General features: G+C 43.3%; 1 protein-coding gene across 3 annotated transcripts in view; it reads right to left on the reverse strand.

Annotated features, from left to right (window-relative positions):
- Window positions 1-20,411, reverse strand: part of CTNNA3 (catenin alpha 3) — an 891,674-nt gene that overhangs the window by 859,529 nt on the left and 11,734 nt on the right. For all 3 annotated transcript variants that reach the window (XM_037904831.2, XM_037904833.2, XM_043550666.1), the window contains exons 2-3: window positions 15,952-16,058; window positions 4,777-4,969 (exon numbers count right to left, since the gene is read on the reverse strand). In XM_037904831.2, coding sequence (XP_037760759.1) covers window positions 4,777-4,969; window positions 15,952-16,053 — 295 coding nt within the window. In that variant the 5' untranslated portion in view covers window positions 16,054-16,058. The remainder of the gene's footprint in view (window positions 1-4,776; window positions 4,970-15,951; window positions 16,059-20,411) is intronic.

The raw sequence follows: 20,411 nt of genomic DNA on the forward strand, positions 1-20,411 counted from the left end.
GGTGGAATATGCATGACTTTCATAGAGGCGACATTGGTTAAACAAGTATTATTTTGTTGTATAACACTTAGTGACAAAAATAGCAGAGGAGATTTTCCAAGGCACAAATGGCTGTTAGGCACACATTTCCCTCTGTGCCTTTGAAAATCCCAGCCAACAAAATGAATGAATGAATGGTGTCAGTTGTGTAAAACCTTGTTATGGGTTGAGTTAATATAGGTGCGAACTCACTCTTCAGTTAATGTAACTATAAGGATAAGCCCCCATCTAAAACAAAAAGGAGTATGAGAATCTGCCCTGAAGCTTTTGCTGAGTATTGTTGTGGGTGGGTGTAGATACAGGTGCCTAGCAATGCAGAACAGACAAAAATCTGGAAGAAACTGAGGGTACGTCCACACATAAAACCACTACAACAGCGCAGCTGTGCCTCTGTAGCCCTTCAATGAAGACCCTACCTACACCAATGGAGAATTCTCCCGTCGACCTAGCACTCTCTACATCCGGGATTATGTTGATTTAACTGCATTGCTTAGGGGCATGAATATCGACCGAATAGTCTGTCTGTGTTTCTGGCCTAGTCTACACATAGACAGCTGGAAGGAGCAGCTGAATGCATGGTGTTCACCCTGGAAGAAACCTGTGGAGAGGTTTTAGAGTCAGAGGTGTAGGCTGAAAAATATACCCTTGATGCTGCAAGCAAAAGAATCTGTTTCTTGCTATGTGATTCCTTTTCATTCAGAGACACAGAACTTCATACATTCTTTGTAAATAAACAAAACTGCATCAAAGAAATACCTGGCTATCGCCAATTTCTGCTCCCATCTGGAATACACCCGGGGCCCCAAACTGACTGTGGTCAATAAAAGGGGCAACATTACTGTATTTGAGCAAATAAAATTTAATTTAAGCTCGAAACTAAGTGAAGGTTTCTAACCATCAGAGGACTGAAATTCTGGAACAGCCTTCCAAGGGGAGCAGTGGGGGGCCAAAAAAAAAACTGGCTTAAAGACTCAGCTTGATAAGTTATGGATGAAATTGCCTACAATGGCATGTGGCCCATCGGTGACTGCCAGTAGCAAAAATCCCCAATGGCCAGAGACGGGACACTAGACGGAGAGGGCTCCAAGCTACCTGGAAAAGAATTCTCTGTAGTATCTACCTGGTGGGTCTTGCCCACATGCTCAGGGTCTAACGGATTGCCATATTTGGGGTTGGGAAGGAATTTTCCCCTGGGTCACATTGGCAGAGACCATGGGTGAGTTTTGCCTTCCTCTGCAGCAGGACCAGCCCACAACATTTTGGCACCTGAGGCGGGGAGCTCAAATGACACCCCTATGCCCCATCGCTTGGGCCAAAACTTTGAAAGGTCTCAATTCTGCCTTCTTGTTAGAAGTATGCGCAGAGCAACAAAAGCATTTGGAAAGAGGGTGGTCATCTGATTTGTGCACATATATTCCAGAACAGCCTTTGGAGTTGATCCTGCTGAAATGTATCTTGAAAGGGCTTTCAGTTCATCACCTAAATCACTCGCATCAATATTGCGCATGTCATCATGTGTCAACACTGTCTCTAGTGCCCTGCATTGCTGGTGTAGGTCTTCTGCAGGTATAGTGAGGAGTTTTGGAATATCATACAACTTCCCAAATATACTGCTGTGTTCCTTGAGCTGCATGAAACATTCTTCAACTGACTGTATTGCACAATCTAGCACCTGGTTAAAGAATTCAACTTTGAATTGTTGTTTGGGGTCTCTTATGGGATTATCCCATGCCTCGTAATCAAAATGTCTTCTTCTTCAGTGACTCTTGTATTCTTGAACGGGTGGGAAAATAGCTTTGTCTAGTTGTTCCATTGCTCCAGATAGATCAAGGTCAACACCTTGGAGTCTCTTGCTTACAACGTTTATTTCAAACAGCATGTCATGCCACAACATAAGCCACACAGAAATTTGAAGTTATGCATGTTTCTGGTGATTCCATTTTCCTCTGCCACTGTTCTCCCATGAACAGTTCCTGTCCTAGCATTATCCTCCATAATAGCAACTACGGCATCATCTATCTTCCCAATTTGGTGTTTGATAGGCTTTATCGTTTCCATTTGACTTTCTCACCATGTGGCACTCAGTGGTTTCAGTGTCAGAGAGGATGTTCCCAGATGTTGCTTCAAAATTTGCCATCGATGAGTTGATGCAGAGAAAAATACATAAATGCTTTGAATTACATTAAAAAATTCAGCAACCTCACTAGAAGCTGATGCTGCATCACTGACCACCAAGTTCAATGAATGAGAACTGCCTGGGACAAAAAAAAGCTCGAAGGTTTAACTCTCGCATCAGTGTCTGCACTCCTATGTTCTTTCCTCTCATGTTGGCACCATTACTGTAGCCCTGACCTCTCATGTCAGCTATCGCAATTCCCGTATCTTCCAGCTTTTTAAGAAGCACATTTGTCATGCCAGCTCCTGTAGTATCATCAATGTCAATAAATCCTAGAAAATGCTCTGATAGTCACTATTGCAGGGCCATTTTCACTAGGTTCTGTTGTTGTTACAAAATGCACCATTTAAAGTCATTTGTTCCATACAGCTGATGTCAGGTGTGCAGTCCAGAATAATAGAGTAATATCTTGCTGACTTCAGATCTGCCACAATCTTCTGTTTGAATTTTGTTGCCAGTAACTGTATTATCTCATTTTGAATTGTTTTTCCAAGGTAGTGGTGTATGTACATTTCCTGGGTGGTGACTCTTCTTACATGATCCTGGAGTACAGCACCAAACTCAGCCATCACCACCACAATTTTAAGGAAGTTCCCATTGTTTGGCACATACAGCTGATCTGAAGTACCACACAGTGCTAGGTTTTGGGTAGCAAGCATTCTCACAATGGCAATGAGCCTTTTCAGAACGTTTTGCCAGTAAAGACACTCTGATGCAATCTTCTCTTGATGCTGATCATCTACGGTGGCCTTTAACCTTAGTGTCATCTCAAGTTCTTTCCATCTATGGAATGCTCTCTGGTGATTTGCTGCCTTCTCATGGCATGCCAGATTTCTAGCCAGATTTTTCCAGTCCTTTGTTCTTGTAGAACCCAATGTAGCTGGAACATTACACTGGAAAAGTCTGCAACAAAAACAGTGTGCAGCATTCTGGGGTTTTTTAGTACGTAAGCCATGGTCTCTCCACTTTGTCACCACTGGGGATTTCACGCCAGTAATGTGCTGGATGGGAACTTCTATTTTCATTGTCTTGGGGGAACATGAAGTTTTTCACCTGCTGTGGCCCATGCAATACAAGGAAGTCCCTCAGGCTACTGCTCAAGTGGGTCCACAGACCTGGATCATCTAGGCTTAAGGAATTAAACTCAGCAGCAGCTGTTTCTTGCACCTCCACCACACTCTTCTCTGATCTACACTTTTCTTCGGGAATGTGCATGGTTACATCCATTTGAGATGGAGATATGGATGCTGCAGAAGCTGCCAGGTCACCTGCACTCTGACGAACTGGAAGATCAGCCATCTCCTCACCACTCACATCCTCATGGGGGCCAGAAGGCTCACCGTTAACATTTCTGTCTATGTATCTCAGGAGAGCTCCATCCTGTTAGATAGAAAAGCTTCCTTTGCTTTCTTTCTTTTTCTAAATGCTGCCCCAGAGGGGCGTTTTCTTCTTTCACTCGTGACTGCTGTTCTGTGCCAGCTATAGGGGCTCTCAACACTCAACTGAAGGGGACAAATAAGCAGGCTGGTAGCAGGGCCTGAGTGAGGGAAGATATCAGCCTCTTAAGGGCCTAACTGGCTACTACTACTTCAGTTGACTGCCTGTTCTCCTCAAGTGGGTTCAGGGAAGCAGCAGGAAACAGGAAGCTCCCTGAGAAGCTGGTATTAATCAGTCCAGGCTCCTAAGGGTGCTAGAGAGGTACACAAGAGGCTCTTCCTCCTCTCTCTCCCTGCAGCTCCTGCTGCTTTCTCTTATTCTCTCTCACCTTTTCTCCTGCCTGCCTGCTATGTCTCTTGTGCCCTCCTTCCTCCAGCACAGCACTCCATCTCTGTGCATCTAGAGCAGAGAGAATACATATGCACCAGCAGCAGACACAATTTTCTACACTTTGGGTCCTAATGGCGCCCCCGCCCCCCTCCCCCCACAGTCTGGCACCTGAGCTGGCCACCTCAGTTTGCCTCATGGTAAGCTTCTCATGGTTCGCAGCATGGGGCACAAGTCACTTGCAAGTTTAAATTAGTATAAATGGTGAATTCTCTGTAACTTGAAATCTTTAAATCATTATTTGAGGTCTTCAGTAACTCAGCCAGAAGTAAGGAATCTATTTCAGGAGTGGGTGAGATTCTGTAGCCTGCAACGTGCAGGAGGTCAGACTAGAGGATCACAATGGTCCCTTCTCACCTTAAGTGTATTAAAGACTAATGGCATCACATTAAGATACAGAATCTCTATTAAACTATATAACATGTTTTTGATTACTGAATTTGTAGAAATCTTTCCCCCTTTTATACAAGATTAGATTTTTTTTTAAATTGATGTCTTCAATTCTGCAGTATCTACAAACAGCATCTACTGGATAATCTTCAACCTGGTGAGTGCTAAACTAATCTCAGAACGACAAAACCAAAGAAGCAAGGACATTATTTCACCACAATGATATACTTTGTATTTTAAATAAACTTCAGTGAATGCATTTTAGAGATAGACACACTAACAAAAATTATATGTATAAATGAATTCCTTAAGGCACCTGGTTTATTCACAGTGGGTACTGTACTTACTCTCTTTACGAACATCATTAAGTGCTGCATTAAGTTCCTCTTTAAATACAATGGCTTCCTTAGCAATTTTCTCCCCTTTCTCCAGTAGATTCCAAGTGGCTTTTTCCACAGAAGCTAGGAGGACACGGGCTCTTTTGGAACATCCTTTTTTCTTATTAGAAGGGGTTTGTGGACAATTCACTAATGTGGTAACCTAAAATTTAAAAATAAATAAATGAGTGTCTTAAATTCTGCAGCCAATAGACTAATATTGCTTTTAGTTATTTAAAATTAACAATAAAATAATGGACACCCCTAGGAGCGAGCAATAAAATGGCAGATACTTCAAAAACAGAGCCACGCCCAACAAGATATTGTCAGACTGGACAATTTTTTATCATCTCAGTGTTTGACTTTTGAAATTCTCCCAGATATATTACCTTCATTTCATAGGGTTGAAAACAAAGTAAGTAGAATCTCACTGTTGCCACTCTGACCCATCATATTACCATTGCTCTAAAATTCTTACGCTGTTTCCTATAAAATGTCATAATGATATAAAAATTTAAAAAGTGTATTTACAAAATCCTCAGTAACAGCATAACTCTCAGTTTCACTTCCATTGCTCCCACAATCCCTTTTGGCTACTCCCCCTACCATCTCACAAGCAGGGACAGAAGGAGTGTCCCCAGTATGCAATGGGTGCAGATCCATCTCTCCAAATTCTTCCCCGAATGTGGGGCAGAATCAGGGGACAGAATTTAGCCCAGAAGAATTCAATGTTTTTGCAAATCATTTAAGATGTGCATAATGTTTGTTTGGAATCTAGGTTAAAGCATAATCATCCAAACTGTTTTTAAATCATGCATTTTAACGAGCATAAGCAAGCTATTTTTATGTAGCTTCCCACTCTACATTCCTCATCTATTGAACACAACCTCCACACTCCATCATACATTTTTCTAACAAAGTATTTCCTGATGCATTGCAAAGGCTGTCACGCTAATAGTGCATTTTAAAGAGATTTTTTTTAAAGGGGCCAGCTCTACCCTTTTTGCCCCCCCAAGCAGCGCGCCGAATTGCCGTCTCTGCCTGAGCGGCGGAAGAGATAGAAGCTGCCACCGATTTGCTGCTAGGGCAGCTGAAGAGAGAGGCTGCCGCAGAATTGCCGCTGCTGCGGAAACGCCCTAACGGCACACGGACTGCCGCCCCTTGCAGATTGCCGTCCCAAGCACCTGCTTGGAACGCTGGTGCCTGGAGCCGGCCCTGGGAAGTATTGTCAATTTAACAAATATCAAAAGACATTTTCATTAATGATGTTTTTAATTCTTTATTATTCTTCTAGTTTGTTATGCTGTGCCAGCAGGTCTTTAGTATAGTTTAAAATTCAAGTTCAACTCTAATCTCTGAGTTAAAGGAGTACATTTTATATGTATAGAATTACTTCATGTTTAATAAATGGCATTCCAGTCACCTGCAATCACCTTGTTTCTTTGTGCATTAGGGGAATTGGCAACATGATTGCACAAGTAGAGCAAAAGGAACATACACATATCCTATTCCAACAGGCAAATTCATGGAATTCAGGTTTCAGAGTGGTAGCCGTGTTAGTCTGTATCAGCAAAAAGAACGAGTACTTGTGGCACCTTAGAGACTAACAAATTTATTTGGTCATAAGCTTTCGTGGGCTAAAGCCCACTTCATCAGATGCATGCAGTGGATATATATCTTCCTACTGTATTTTCCACTGCATGCATCTGATGAAGTGGGCTTTAGCCCACGAAAGCTTATGCCCAAATAAATTTGTTAGTTTCTAAGGTGCCACAAGTACTCCTCATTTGTCATGGAATTCAGGCCGCTATAGTGCTTGTTGTTTGATATCATGAAATATGTCAAAGGGCGCATAATAAAGATAACACCACCCAGCCGCCTCACTGGACAGGAAACTTGATTGGACAGCTGTATGGAAGGCGGATGCAGGGTGGGGAGAGTACATGGCCAGGAAGTAGGTACTGGCCCCTCCTTCTGCATAGGTTCTGTGCCTCCGACTGGGCAGGCAAGGGGAGATGGAAGCTGATTGGCCCTTAGCTCCTCCCCGCAGGGCCGGCTCTAGGCACCAGCAAAACAAGCAGGTGCTTAGGGCAGCACATTTCTAGAGGCAGCATTCCGGCGCCGGCCATAGTGCCGGCCATGCTGCCCCTAGAAATGTGCCCCCGCCGCCCCAGCTCACCTCCGCTCCGCCGCCGCCGCCACTCTGCTTCTCCCCGCTCCTTCCCAGGTTAGCCACGCATGAAACAGCTGTTTTGCAGGGCAAGCCTGGGAGGGAGGGAGGAGAAGCTGAGCAGCGGTGGTGGAGCAGAGGTGAGCTGGGGCAGGGAGCGGTTCCTCTACCCCCCCGTTACTTCCTACGCTCCACCCCCACCCTCGCTCAGCCTGCTCCCCTGAACGCGCTGCCTCTCCCCCCCCCCCCCGAGGGAGGGGGGAGAACTGGAGCGGCAGCATGTTCAGGGGAGCAGAGGTGAGCTAGGGCGGGGGGTTGCAGGGGGGAGGAGCCACAGGAAGCAATGGGGGGAAATGCGGCACACCCGGGGGAGGAGGCGGGGCCAGGGATTTGGGGAAGGGGCGGAGTTGGGGCGGAGCCGGGGGCAGGGGGCATGAAAAAAAGCAGGGGCAGCCAAAAAATGTTTTTTGCTTGGGACAGCAAAAATCCTAGACCCAGCCCTGCCTCCCCCTTCAGTAATTTAAACAATTTCCCAGGTCTTTGGAGCCTCTTGTTCCATTCATAAGTGCTGAAACTAGGAGTGCTGAAGGTGCTGCTGCACCCCCTGGCTTGAAGTGGTTTCCATTATACCATTATACAGGGGTTACAGTTTGGTTCAGTTGCTCTCCACACCTCCACAATACAAATTGTTCCAGCACCCATGGAACTTCCATTGCCGATGCCCCCCCTCCCTTTGCAGTATAGGAGCTGTGTGTTCAGGATGCTGTGTGTCTGACTGATTGCTTATTTGGGGTCAGGAAGGACTTTTTCCCATTAGGGCCAAACTTGCAGAGGCCTACTGTGTTTTGTCACCTTCCTGGCAGCATCTATGAGGCATAGCTCCATGATGAGGAATAAGACTTTAAAATACCATTAGTAACTCGTGGGATTGTTTAGCTCGTCATAGCTTAGAGACTAACCAATTTATTTGTTAGTCTCTAAGGTGCCACAAGTACTCCTTTTCTTTTTGCAAATACAGACTAACACGGCTGCTACTCTGAAACTTGTCATAGCTTGAGGCCAGTGTTCAGTGTGGATAAAGGTCATGCCCAGAGGTAAAGAGAGACCTGGTATTTCACTAGTGGGCCTTATGCCTATGGGAGGAAGGCATCTGACATCTTCACAGACCTCTGGTACCCTTTGTTCCCCATGCAGGAAGGAGAATGAAACTATTCAGAAGAATGAACTGAATCCTAGAGGTAGGCCAGGGAGGGTCTACTCACAGTTATGGGTTATATGGTAGGAGTCTTCAATATAAAGCCCTGGCTGCAGGGCCGTCCTTACCCATACGCAAAGCATGCAGCTGCGTAGGGCACCAGGAACGCTGCACAGCTGTGTGCGGCTCCAGCCCCTGCTCCAGCTCTTCCCCACGGCCCTGCCCCTGCTCTGTCCACCCGCCTCCCCCAGGACTCACCAGCGGCATGGCTGAGGCCAGGTCGCTGCACTCCCGCTGCCAATGAGTGCAGGCCCAGCCCCGCCCCCACTCCCCTGAGCCCTGCAGCTGGGCTGGGCCTGCACTCACCAGTTGTGGGAGTGCAGGGACCCGGCCTCAGCCATGCCGCCGGTGAGTGCTTGGGGGTGGTTTCCCCCTGCCTCCCAAGCCAGCCCCAGCCCCCCCCCCCCCCCCCGCCCCACGGAGGCCTGGGGCCCCACACACACACACACACCCCGGAGGGGGGCTGCATAGGGGCCCAGAAATTATCTGGCTGGGGTAATTTAGTTGGGGATTGGTCCTGCTTTGAGCAGGGGGTTGGACTAGATGACCTCCTGAGGTCCCTTCCAACCCTGATGTTCTATGATTCTGTGAACCCACTTTACTGACCCACTCAAATGCCTAGTATGAGAGAATTGGGGGAGGCAGGGCAGAGGTATCTCCTTCCCATAGTTAAGCTAACAAAATTCCAGCCTGCCACATAGACATAGGAATGAATTTGTTTCCCTTCAACTGCATATCCTGATGAAGACCCTCATCTGGTGGTATACAAGCTTTTATACAGAAGTTCACATGGTTTCGTGCCCTGCTGGATAAGTGCCAAACAGAGGGACTTTAACAGATCCTCAGGAAAGCATTTCCATAGCCAGTCCTTGAAACAAGGAAGTCTTGGCCCCTGCCTCATTCACATGGAATTTTGGGACAGAGAACAAAGACAAGCCGCCACCTGACCTCAGCTGTTTTGGAGAGTCATGCAGGAGACATGTCATGCAAATACCTCAAGCCTAGATTATTAAAAAGAGTTTTCTTTTGACTTATGAGCACAGTCTCAGTTCAAACTGCAATAGAAAGAAACCAATTTACTTCACGTAAACCAGCCAGCTGGTGGAATATGCATTGAAAGTAACAGTATAAATAACTTATTTTAGAAATCCTTGAATGTTATGAAAAGCAGGACGGAATTAAAGAAATATGGTTACTTGCCATTCTCAGAAATTTATTACTAGTACATTGTTTATTTTAATTTTCACTGCATTCAGATGTGTGTAATAAACCTTTACACACATGTGATAGTTGTTTATAATGTGTTTTGTACAATTAAAAAAAAGTCAAACAGAAATAATACAAATTCAATAGTCATTCCAGTAGAAGAAAGCTTATACCTGCAGGACCCTACATCTTCAGGATCTCTGACAGGAACATCAGAAGCTAAAACATAATGCATTCATTTCCATAGAAATGGGCTCAATATTATTTCATTGAGGCAGACTCTGACCTAAAATACCCATCACAATTTGAAAAAAAGTTGTTGGCTCACATAGGTTAGGAAATACAAAAATAATATTGAAAGAGGTGTAATGAAGATGCTGAATGAGGGTGCAACTTGCACAGGGATAACTGAACTGTGAAGTGGCATCATACTAGGTTTGCCCCTTTTGCTACATCATTAACACAGCTATCAGTGGAAAGGTACAGTACCCAGACAAAATGCTAGCGTAATATAGCACTTGCTATCAGATAAAAGTATGATCCCATTTACCCAGTTCATGCTTAATCACAACTCCCAGTTAATTAAACAAAGTCACATCCTCCTGCACCCCAGTGGCAATGCACACAAGCATGTTTTCCAACACTTTGTGAAAACCCTGGTTTTCAAAAGGCATTCAGTATATCTAGAGAAACAGAATTATACTTGCATCCGATGAAGTGAGCTGTAGCTCACGAAAGCTTATGCTCAAATAAATTGGTTAGTCTCTAAGGTGCCACAAGTACTCCTTTTCTTTCTGCGAATACAGACTAACACGGCTGCTACTCTGAAACCAGAATTATACTACAGATTCAAACTTCATTCCTGAGATTCTCATGCTATGTACCTCCAAGCTGCAAATGTCAAGTGGTCTTTGCTTTTCGTTTCCAGATTTAATCTAAAAGATTCTGGGTTAGGCCAGAGGCTGGCCTTTCTTGATTTAAGGGTCTGTGTGTGCCCAGCATGGGCTCTGAATGAGTTAATATGGGCCTCAGAAGCCAAATCAACATATCAAACTGCACCTGCAGAGTGGGCCAGTAGGAACTGGGGAGCCTGTTAGTGTTCGAAAGAATAAAGCATTTGTTTTGAGCTGCCTAGCAGAAAGGGTCATACAGCTTGCCTATTCTTTCAAACATTAACAGTCCTTTCTGTAATTCAGATGTCTGGAAAAAACAAAGAAGTATTGCCCGTATAAGTAGTGGTTAATAGTGTTGTGCCTCTCTTAGGACAGGTCTGCACTACAGAATTACTTTGGTATAACCACATTGCTCAGGGATATGAAAAATCCATACCCCGAGCAATGTCGTTATACTGATGTAAGCGCTGGTGTAGGCAGCATTATGTCAGCAGGAGAGTTACTCTCACTGACATATCTACTGCCTCTTGTGGAGGTGGATTAACTCCAACGGGAGAGCACTCCTGTCAGCATAGAGCATCTGCATTAAAGCACTATAGCCATATCAGTGCGAACTGTGCCAATGCCGAGTTTTAAGTGTAGACCTGCCCTTAGAGTGCGCTTATTCTACACAGAACTAAAGACAACTCCCCTATTACTAATAGACTTCCATTGGCCCTTCCATCCAAAAGGAGGGACCCTAAGCTACAAATGTGTTGTGACAATCAGAGGCCAGACACCCCAAAGGGAGAACAGAAGGTTTAACCCCCCCAAAAAGAGCAGTTAAACCAACTGACTGCATACAATGTTATTGTACTACCAAATATATCAAGTGAGGTCTTTTGTGCAAGCTTGTAATGCTCTGAACTTGGCCATTATGACATATGTATACAGATTGTCATTTTACATTTTGTGTATTTAGAAAACTGCTCAATCTGTGCTACAACTTCAGCTACACCTCACAGCAGGGTGGTGAGCAGTTAAGCAGGAAGGGGCACCTACCAAGCCAGCTGTTCACATCCAACTGGCTTCAGGTAACTATCCCCATTGTCCAGCCCAGGAAGAGACATTAATGGAAAGACACTGAGATAATTTGACATTGAAAAGAAGACCCCAGCTTCCAAGTTGGGGGGAATTTCCCACTTTGACTAACCACGAGTCACCAGGGACAAAGAGAAAAAAAAATAAGTCTTTTAAAAGCAGGCTTGGAACTGAAGTTTAGCCAGAACTTGGGGGACAGTCTCAAAGTGGCAGGCTGTCTGTGAATGCTGAATGCCTCCTATAGCTAGGGGGTATGCTAGAAAAGACAATAAGTGACTTATTAGAAATATGAAAACTTAAGCCTGATGTTGCATCTTTATGTTTATTTTCTGTGTAACTTGTGCTTCCCCTTAATTAAAAAAACAAAACAAAGATGAAATGGTAAGTACGCTTTATTTTTATCCCAAGCAGATGTCTGGTGTGCAAACAGTGCAGAGCATGTGTGCCAAAGGGAGCTGATAACGGTGGTGCTGGTTTCATGCCTTCAGAGTTGACATACCAGAGGAGAACGGTCCAAGTGTCTTTCAGGAAAAGAATAAGCAGGCCTGAGAACCACAACACCAAATATACTTGACCTTTCCCTGTGCCCTACCCACCTATTCTTTTTCCCTCCATGCACATCCCCAATCTGCTGCCTCTTTAGTTGTAGTGAGACTGCTGTTCTCTGTCTGTTGAGCACTCTCCTGTGGGGTGCCATGGGCAAGCTCTTTCCTGGGCCCAGCTGGAGAGATGCCTTTAGATAAATGCACAAGAGAGAAAACTCAACTGAGCTTCAACAAAACAACGAAACTGGCTATGCGCCTAATGTTGTCAAAAGAACAAACTGAAAGAAGAGATTTTTTTCCATTAGACTCCTGCAGTCACAGTAATCTTAAATACAACAAATCTTGAAACAATAATAGGTACAACACTTTCAGATGAAGACAGTTTACATGTTGATGGGATCTCTTTAAAGAAAGGCTGCAGTAAAAGAAAAAAAATAGACGAATTTGGCAAACATCCTCTCCAAACCCCCAGAGCCCAGAGTTTTTAAGTGGATTGTACACTCTCAATCCTCACATGCCTATAAGCAAAATAATAATAGTACAATACTGGTTTAGTCTGATTGCTGACCATTTAGGTCAGCAACTACCTGAAATCAATGTTGCCTTTGATGCTACATATATTGTTCAACAAAGTTTATTATGAAGCCTACTTGGGTAGTTCACAAATGGCATGTCACAGAGTGCATCTCAGCTTTATGATTCAGTAACCTTTATAACCTAAAAAGCCTACACAAAATATTTCTTGTAGGCCATCAGCCTATTCAATCTGACAGTACAGTGCTTGTGAATTAGGCAAAAAATGCAACACTCATCAACTGAGCTTTTACCTATAAAAAGACACAAAGGTGCAGATATGATCTAGATTGGACAACTTTCACAGACTGCATCTAGCATTGTGGCCCATCTTTTACAGATTATACAATAAAGAGAAGTAAAAAAAAAAATGCAACTCTGCATAAAACTGTCGTCCCCCCCACCCGTAACATTGCCAAGCAGAGATGGGGGCGGGGGAAGTGAGGACAGCCAGCTTCATCAATATTACTGTACATGCTCAGTACAATCCAAGCAGCAAATCTGGGAGGAGCATTACCCTGCATTTCCCCCCACCACCCATGTATCACCTCTTGTGCCCAGTGAGGACTTTTTAAAGTGATTAAGTGCATATGCATATAGTTACAATAATACAAATGTAACTGCTGGGGAAAAGATTGTCTAATCCTTTGGAGGAATTTATTGCAGATAACTTTCACAGTTGCATCTATCACACACAGTAAATGGAATTGGATGACTAAAATGTATCAGGCTTGGCATCCATGCACAATTACCTCCTGATTTACCTACATGCTGGGGGAAAAGTTTTAGATTAAAGAGAAATCAAGGCTTAAAGTGAAGAATAAGGAAACTATTAAAAGAACAGGCTAAAGATTTATGAACAAATGAATCTGGAAGTCTGATAGTGACTTACGTCACTGTCTATTAGTGCACCTATTATATGTAAAGGCAATAAGTAACCTGGAACATTCTGCACTCAACACTTGAAGGAATATAACAACACAATGGAAGCTATACTAAGGAATAAATGCAGAGAGATTAACAAATATTCACTATAGTGAAATAATGATGATTTTTCATAACTTTCTTTTAAGATTAATGTCGATCTGTAATCTGTAATGGAAGATATTAACTTCAGACAGAATCAAAGCCTTAGAATGTTTATTTTATTTATTCATTATTGGTGACCAAGAATAAATTAGCATTGTTTTGAATTAGCCTGGTCACCTTGTGGTCATACTCTGCATTGCCCTAAGAAACTACTTTTAGGGGAACTGCCAAAGGAAACTATTGTAGAGTCATCTAGAAAAAAAAAATATGTTTCTGTTCTGCTCAGGACCCACCTTCTACCTCCCTCATAACCTTTACTTTTATTCAGATACACACATCCACCACAAGTGAAGTCACTACATAAGATCTGCACAAAGAAATTCAACAGGTTGTTTCTATTTCAATCAACATTAGAGCATTTTTATTTCCAGGGACAAAGGTTTGGATCCTCCAAGAGACTGAGCAACCTCAACTGCCTTTGAAGACAAGTGACTCCTCAAAGGGCTGTAACACAAACATTTTTAAGTACCAGTGTAAAATAATCAGGGGTCAGCAATGTGTCCATGGTAAAAATGTTGAGGTCTGTGGTAATTTTTCAAGAAACATTGAATGACATAACCCCCACACACACAATGTCCATCACTAAGTATGGTAACTTTGTCAAGTATCCATCACAGAACATGGTGGTGCCAACCCCTGAAAATAATTCTATTTGACGAGAGTATGAGGGCCTGATCCAAAGCCTGTTGACAGAGGCCACACATGGAGGGGCACACCGGGTCACGTGTGTCCGTCCTGTCCCCACCCCTCAGATTCACTGCTTGGCTTTTACTGAGCATGCTCAGTAACATCTGCTGATGCTGCTGTCCTCACTATCGACAGGCATGGGTCATCTCTGCCTGTTGAAGTCAACGGGGGAGGGGAGAGTCTTTTATTGAATTCAACAGGCTATAGATCAGGCCCTAAGGAAGGATCATGTTCTAACAGTCAGCAGGAGCAGAACAACAAGTGAACAGTATAGCGTTGTGACAAGAAGTTTGCTCTGCAGTAGTGACAAATTTTGAAAGAAAGTGATGTGCTGATATGGCTGTGCTACATATAACTGACTAGATGTATCATCAGGTAACCGCCTCTTGCACACCCCCTCAGGGCAGTCCTGCCTCAGTTTCCCCCTTCACGGCGTTTCTTCGATAACTCTCAACCCTGTTGTCCTTTCACACCCCTTTTCAGGTTCTGGTTTATTAAATTAACAAACATTCAAGATGTCAAATCCATCCATCTACCTCATCATCAGGTCACTCTGAGGCCTTTCCTGCCTATAGTCTCACTCCTCAAGTCCCAGGTTTCCTCTTCTGGAGCCTACTCACTCCCAGCAACCTCTGTACTCCATTGTAATCTCCCTAGGAATCCCCCCTCTCTGTACCTGACTGGTGCTCTTCATAAGGGAATCAGCTGATCCCTGCTCAGGTGTGTCCCCTTAGTAACTAGGGTTGGCTGGCCTTAGCCCTCAAAGGGGCAAGCTACCTTGTTACAAAAAGCAAGTGCCGCTACAGCTGTGCATCAAGAAAAAAGGAAAGAGGATGTATTTCCTATTGCTAGCCTTATAAAGATAGTATAAGTGACTTTAAAAAAAAAAAGTAGTCACATACATAATCATTCTATTGGAATTCTGTCTAGGTTTTTTTCAGCAAGGTGTTTTCTATCGCTTAGGTGTAAAATAGAAAAAGAAGTTTCTTGTTTACGTGTAAACTCAGCTGTATGTGATAAAGATTTTCTCTTTCAGTGGTGAACACTTTTGGAATAACCCTAGATTTTATAGTGCGACTCTGCTTATACTTAACTGGCTCAATTTATAGATTTGCTGGAGTTTTGTTTAACCATTGGGTCTATGTTTCTGTTGTCAAAAAAAAACCCTATCAATTTAAAATAATGATTGTACAATATACAATAATGAAATGGCAGGGATATTAGGGACGGTCAAACAACAGAACATGGCACAGAATGTAAAGTCTTTTAGGTTCAGATAACTAGACTTATCTACAGATCCCTCTGTCCATCAACTGCAACAAACTCAATTCCTTCCTTCCATGTGACATTTTATACATTGGAGCTCTACTTGTAATCGCTCTCTCCCTTCTATATTTACACATTCATTGGGTAACACTGAATAAGGGTTTCAGTGGAACAGATTACATTAAGTACAATAAAGTGTCCTGCATTTGTGAGAATAGAGGAGGCTAAGTGAATTGGACTATTCCTGAGCCAGTATTGCGTATACACTGGTACAGAAGACTGAAATACAGTTTTCCCATCATTAGGTAGGAGTAAAGTAAATCCTTCCCTTGTTTCTCTCCTCTTATGAATGTCCATGATATTTTTGCAGTGCTGAAATACCTGAATTATCAATGGTTCCAACAGCTTCTCCACTGTAAATGTCTGGATCTGAAGATCCTGAGGATCAATTTTCAATGTAACATTTGGCACTGCTGCTGACATGTCACCTATATACAAAACAAAGATACAACAGTAAATAACAATAATTGGGACAGCAAGACTCATGCTGGTATGGACCGAGGTACTTGGATATGTGGAATGAGGATCAGGGCCTAGGCTACTACAGCACGTGTGTCAACATAATATTCCTAACAAATTGTAGAAAGAATGTTAACTGTTTAGCACCTAGAACAGTGGTTCCCAAACTGGGGTTTGCACAATGTTACAGGGGGGTTGCCAGAAAAATTTCCCTAATGGCAGCCAGAGGAACCTGGGCATGGGAGGCAGCAGGTGGGACCCGGTTGCAGGGCAGACAGCCCAAACCCAGGAGCACTGACCAGGCAGCCAAGCCCCAGTCAGTGAGGGGGCCGGCAGCCCGAACCCGCAGCAGTTGGGGCAGGCAGCCTGAGCCCGCGGCAGTTGGGGCAGGCAGCCCGAGCCCTGCCCCTGTCAGTGGGGGGGCCAGTAGCCTGAGCCCTAGTAGTCAGCATGGGGTTGGCAGCCCAGGCCCCACGGAGCTGGGCAGTTGGCGCTGGCAGCCCAAGCCCTGGCGGTCAGCGGGGACCAGCAGCCCAAGCTCAGTGGAGCGCTGAGCGGGCAGCCCGAGCCACAGTCAACAGGGTCCAGCAGCCCGAGCCCTGCAGAGTGCAGAGCCGGAAGCCCAGACCCCGGTGCGGGCCAGCAGCCTGAGCTCTGTGGTGGGCAAGGCTACAGCTAGGACCCCAGGCACGCAGGTGGCAGCTTGGACCCCGTCCTTGGCAGAGAGGGAAAGTTGGGCGGCATGAAGGGCAGATTGAGCAGGGGCCATGCTGTACATAGGGGGGTGGTCCAGGCTAAAAATCGTGGGGCACCCCCCTTGGGATGGCGCTGGTGGCGGAAGAAAAGGCGTTTGCACGCCAAACCAGCTGGAACGACATTGTAGCCAATGTAGCAGCGTTAAGGTGCCTCAGTAATTCGATACTAAGTCATTCTCTCTGGAGTGCTGTTTTGCTTCAGTGAGACGTGAGTGAATCTTCTCATTTTCTAATTTGTTGGTTGTTAGCATTCTCTGGGTTATTTTTAGTAGAATTTTTGTACACAACTTCAATGGATAAGTGGCTGAAAAAAGAAAGTGTAAAGATGCAAGAATCAGCTAGTGTTTCCTCAAGTCCACACTGTGGAAAATCTTAGTCTAATGATCATGATGGTCCTGGGAAATCACTTACAAAGAAAAGAAAATATGACAACGATTATATAAAATATGGCTTTACATGCATTGGTGATCAAGAACATCCAAAACCACCATGTGTAATTTGTGGTGATGTTCTAGCAAACAGCATCCCCAAACCTTCTCTACTTCAGCGCCATTTAGAAACTAGGCATCCTGCACAACTCAACTAGCCTGTTGATTTTTTCAAGAGCAAATTAGCTGAGAGGAAAAGTGACATTACCAGTTTTATATCCAAAGCAAGTACTGATAATGAAAATGCATTTGAAGCATCATACCATGTGAGAAAGCATCAAAAGCCCGTACCATAGCAGAGAGCTTGATTGGTCCATGTATTAAAAAAAAAAAAAAAAGATGTAGTTCATTGCATACTTGGAGGAAAGGCTGCAAAAAGGATTGACATGATACCTTTGTCCAATAATACCTTGTCACAAAGAATTAATGACATGTCAAATAATGTAGAGACTACAATTGTTCAGAGTGAAAAATAGTCCGTATTATGCTATACAGTTGGATGAATCAACTGATGTAGCTAATCTAGCTATTTTGCTACTGTTTGTACATTATGTGAATGAAGGTATGGTCAAAGATGACTTGTTTTGCCGACCATTGGAAGAATGTACAACTGGAAGAGATATCTTCAATCTGACTAATGCATATTTTCAAGTAAAGGAAATAGATTGGTCTCGTTGCCTAGGCATTTGCACTGATGGGGCCACATCAATGACAGGGAAGCATACTGGATTTGTAGCGCAAACAAAAAAGGTTCCATCAAAAGTCTCTTGGACTCATTGCAGTATCCATAGACAAGCCCTCGCAACAAAACGCATGCCTGAGGGACTTAAGGAAGTGCTGGACAATGCAGTGAAAATGGTAAATTTCATAAAATCACAGCAAACAAATTCCAGAATATTTCACGTACTTTGTGAAGAAATGGGTAGTATACACAATTGTCTGTTGACCCATACCAAAGTTAGGTGGCTCTCATGGGGCAAAATCCCTGTGCGCTTGTTTGAGCTTAGAATGGAAATCCTAGGGGTTTTTTTCCCCCAACAGCCACTCTTTCCACCTTGCCTGCTGTATAGAAAATAATGTCTGGCTCCAGAGCCTAGCTTATTTAGCAGATATTTTCTCAAGAATTAATGACCTACATTTAGCTCTTCAAGGTCTCAATATAACAGTTTTCAATGTGCAAGAGCGAGCTGAATCCATGATAAAGAAGTTGAAGTTCTGGGAAAGTTGTTTGGAAAATAGTCAAACTGAGTGTTTCAGTAATCTGCCAGAAAGTCATGAAGAACACAAACTTCAGTTGGATCAATGCACTAAAACTAATATAAGTGCACACCTAAAAGGACTTTGCACAACTTCAGGGAATACTTTCCAGCTATGTCAGGCAATAATGACTGGATTCACAACCCTTTTGATAATACCACTTTCTCAACACAGATATTGAACACTGAGGAAAAGGAGAAATTGATTGAGATCTCCTGTGATTACAGACTGAAAAGGAGTTTCAGAAATCTGTCATTAATCAACTTTTGGCTGAGTTTAAGAAACGAGTACCCCCTTCTGGCAGAAAAAGCTACTACAGCTTTGTTCCTATTTTCAATAACATACTTATGCGAGAAAGCATTTTCCTCGTATGCATATCTGAAAACCAAATACAGAAACAGACTTGATGCCGAACCAAACCTTAGACTTTATCTTTCTCCAGTGGTTCTGGACTTCTAAGTGCTATGCAGAGCAAAGCAAGCACATCCATCGCACTGAGGAAATTTAAACTTAAATCTCTGGAAATACTCATTTTTACAAGGGGGTTCATGAGATTTCACAATTTAGTGAAAGGGGTTCGCAAGTTGTTAAAGTTTGGGAACCACTGACCTAGAAGATACATTAAACACACCTTTGCAAAGTATATTTAACCAGTAAAGGCTTCTAATACAGAAATAACCAATGATGGTCTTTTATAAACAGGACTTATTACAACTGCTGTATATTTCAATAGTAAAATACTGTGGTTATGCAGTCTAGGGTGACAATGCATCTCCTTGTGGTGAACCTAGCACTGATTTAATGTAAGACAGTAGACTCAGGGTTTCTAGTGAAAAAATGTGTTTAAGTTGCCTATAACAAAATGTTAGTTGCTCATATTTCCCTCCCCGTGTAATGAAGAAAATATTAGCTTAAGTTGTGTTGATAATGATGATTGAAGAGTTAAGGTTAGAGGCAATTTATGGTTGCACCATTCTCAGTAAAGGTTACATAAGTAGCAAATTTACTGCTTAATTACTAGTCTATCACATTTGCAGCTAGTCGTGGGTTCTAGTATATTCAATTGTATAGGAGTAGAAGTCTTTACAATACTATTCCTGACTAAAGAAAACTTCCTACTTTTTTGTCTAGCACTTATAGCAAGAATTATAGACTATGAAATAAATTTAAGTATTTTGGTTTTGCCCAAAAAATCCTTATAACAAGAAAATTGGGTTATTTGATTTGAATGTTGCAACCCCATTATATGTAAAGATACAACACAGTATGCATCGTATAGGATTACCACCACACTTAAGGTCTGCTGTCAGGCCCCAGTTCAGGAAACCATTTGAGCACATGCCTAACTTTAAGCACATGTTTAAATCCCATTGATTTTAGTGTGACTTAAGCACATGCTTAAAACCAAATACATCTTTAAGTGCCCTCCCTGAGTATCCTAAAACAGGAGGTAACAACTGTGCCAAAGCCCATGTTATATAGGTTAAAGTTGCCTCTAAGAGAAACTGGGGAGGACATTAGTCCCCACTATAAAATGGAGAAGGCTACTTCTTGTGGGAGTTCATACCTGTTAAGACATCTGTTGACATGATCATGAGCATTAAAACATCAGCTGTCTCCCTTCCCCATTCCCATATTATTTTATTATTTATATTCACATAGCAATTGGGACCACCAGTCTTGGACCATGACCCTAGAGTGCTAGGCGCTGTACAAACATGGAACAAAAAAAAATTGTCCCCACCCCATACAGCATACAATCGAAGCATGAAAGATTGTGCTATCTAAAATCTTCTGGCAACCCTATAGGGAACAAATATCAAAACCAGACACATCTAAAAGGTATTGCTCTCCAGTAGGACGGAATAAAACACTCATCTTT

Source organism: Chelonia mydas, chromosome 7, assembly GCF_015237465.2.
Source record: "Chelonia mydas isolate rCheMyd1 chromosome 7, rCheMyd1.pri.v2, whole genome shotgun sequence".
NCBI classification, from domain to species: domain Eukaryota; kingdom Metazoa; phylum Chordata; order Testudines; family Cheloniidae; genus Chelonia; species Chelonia mydas.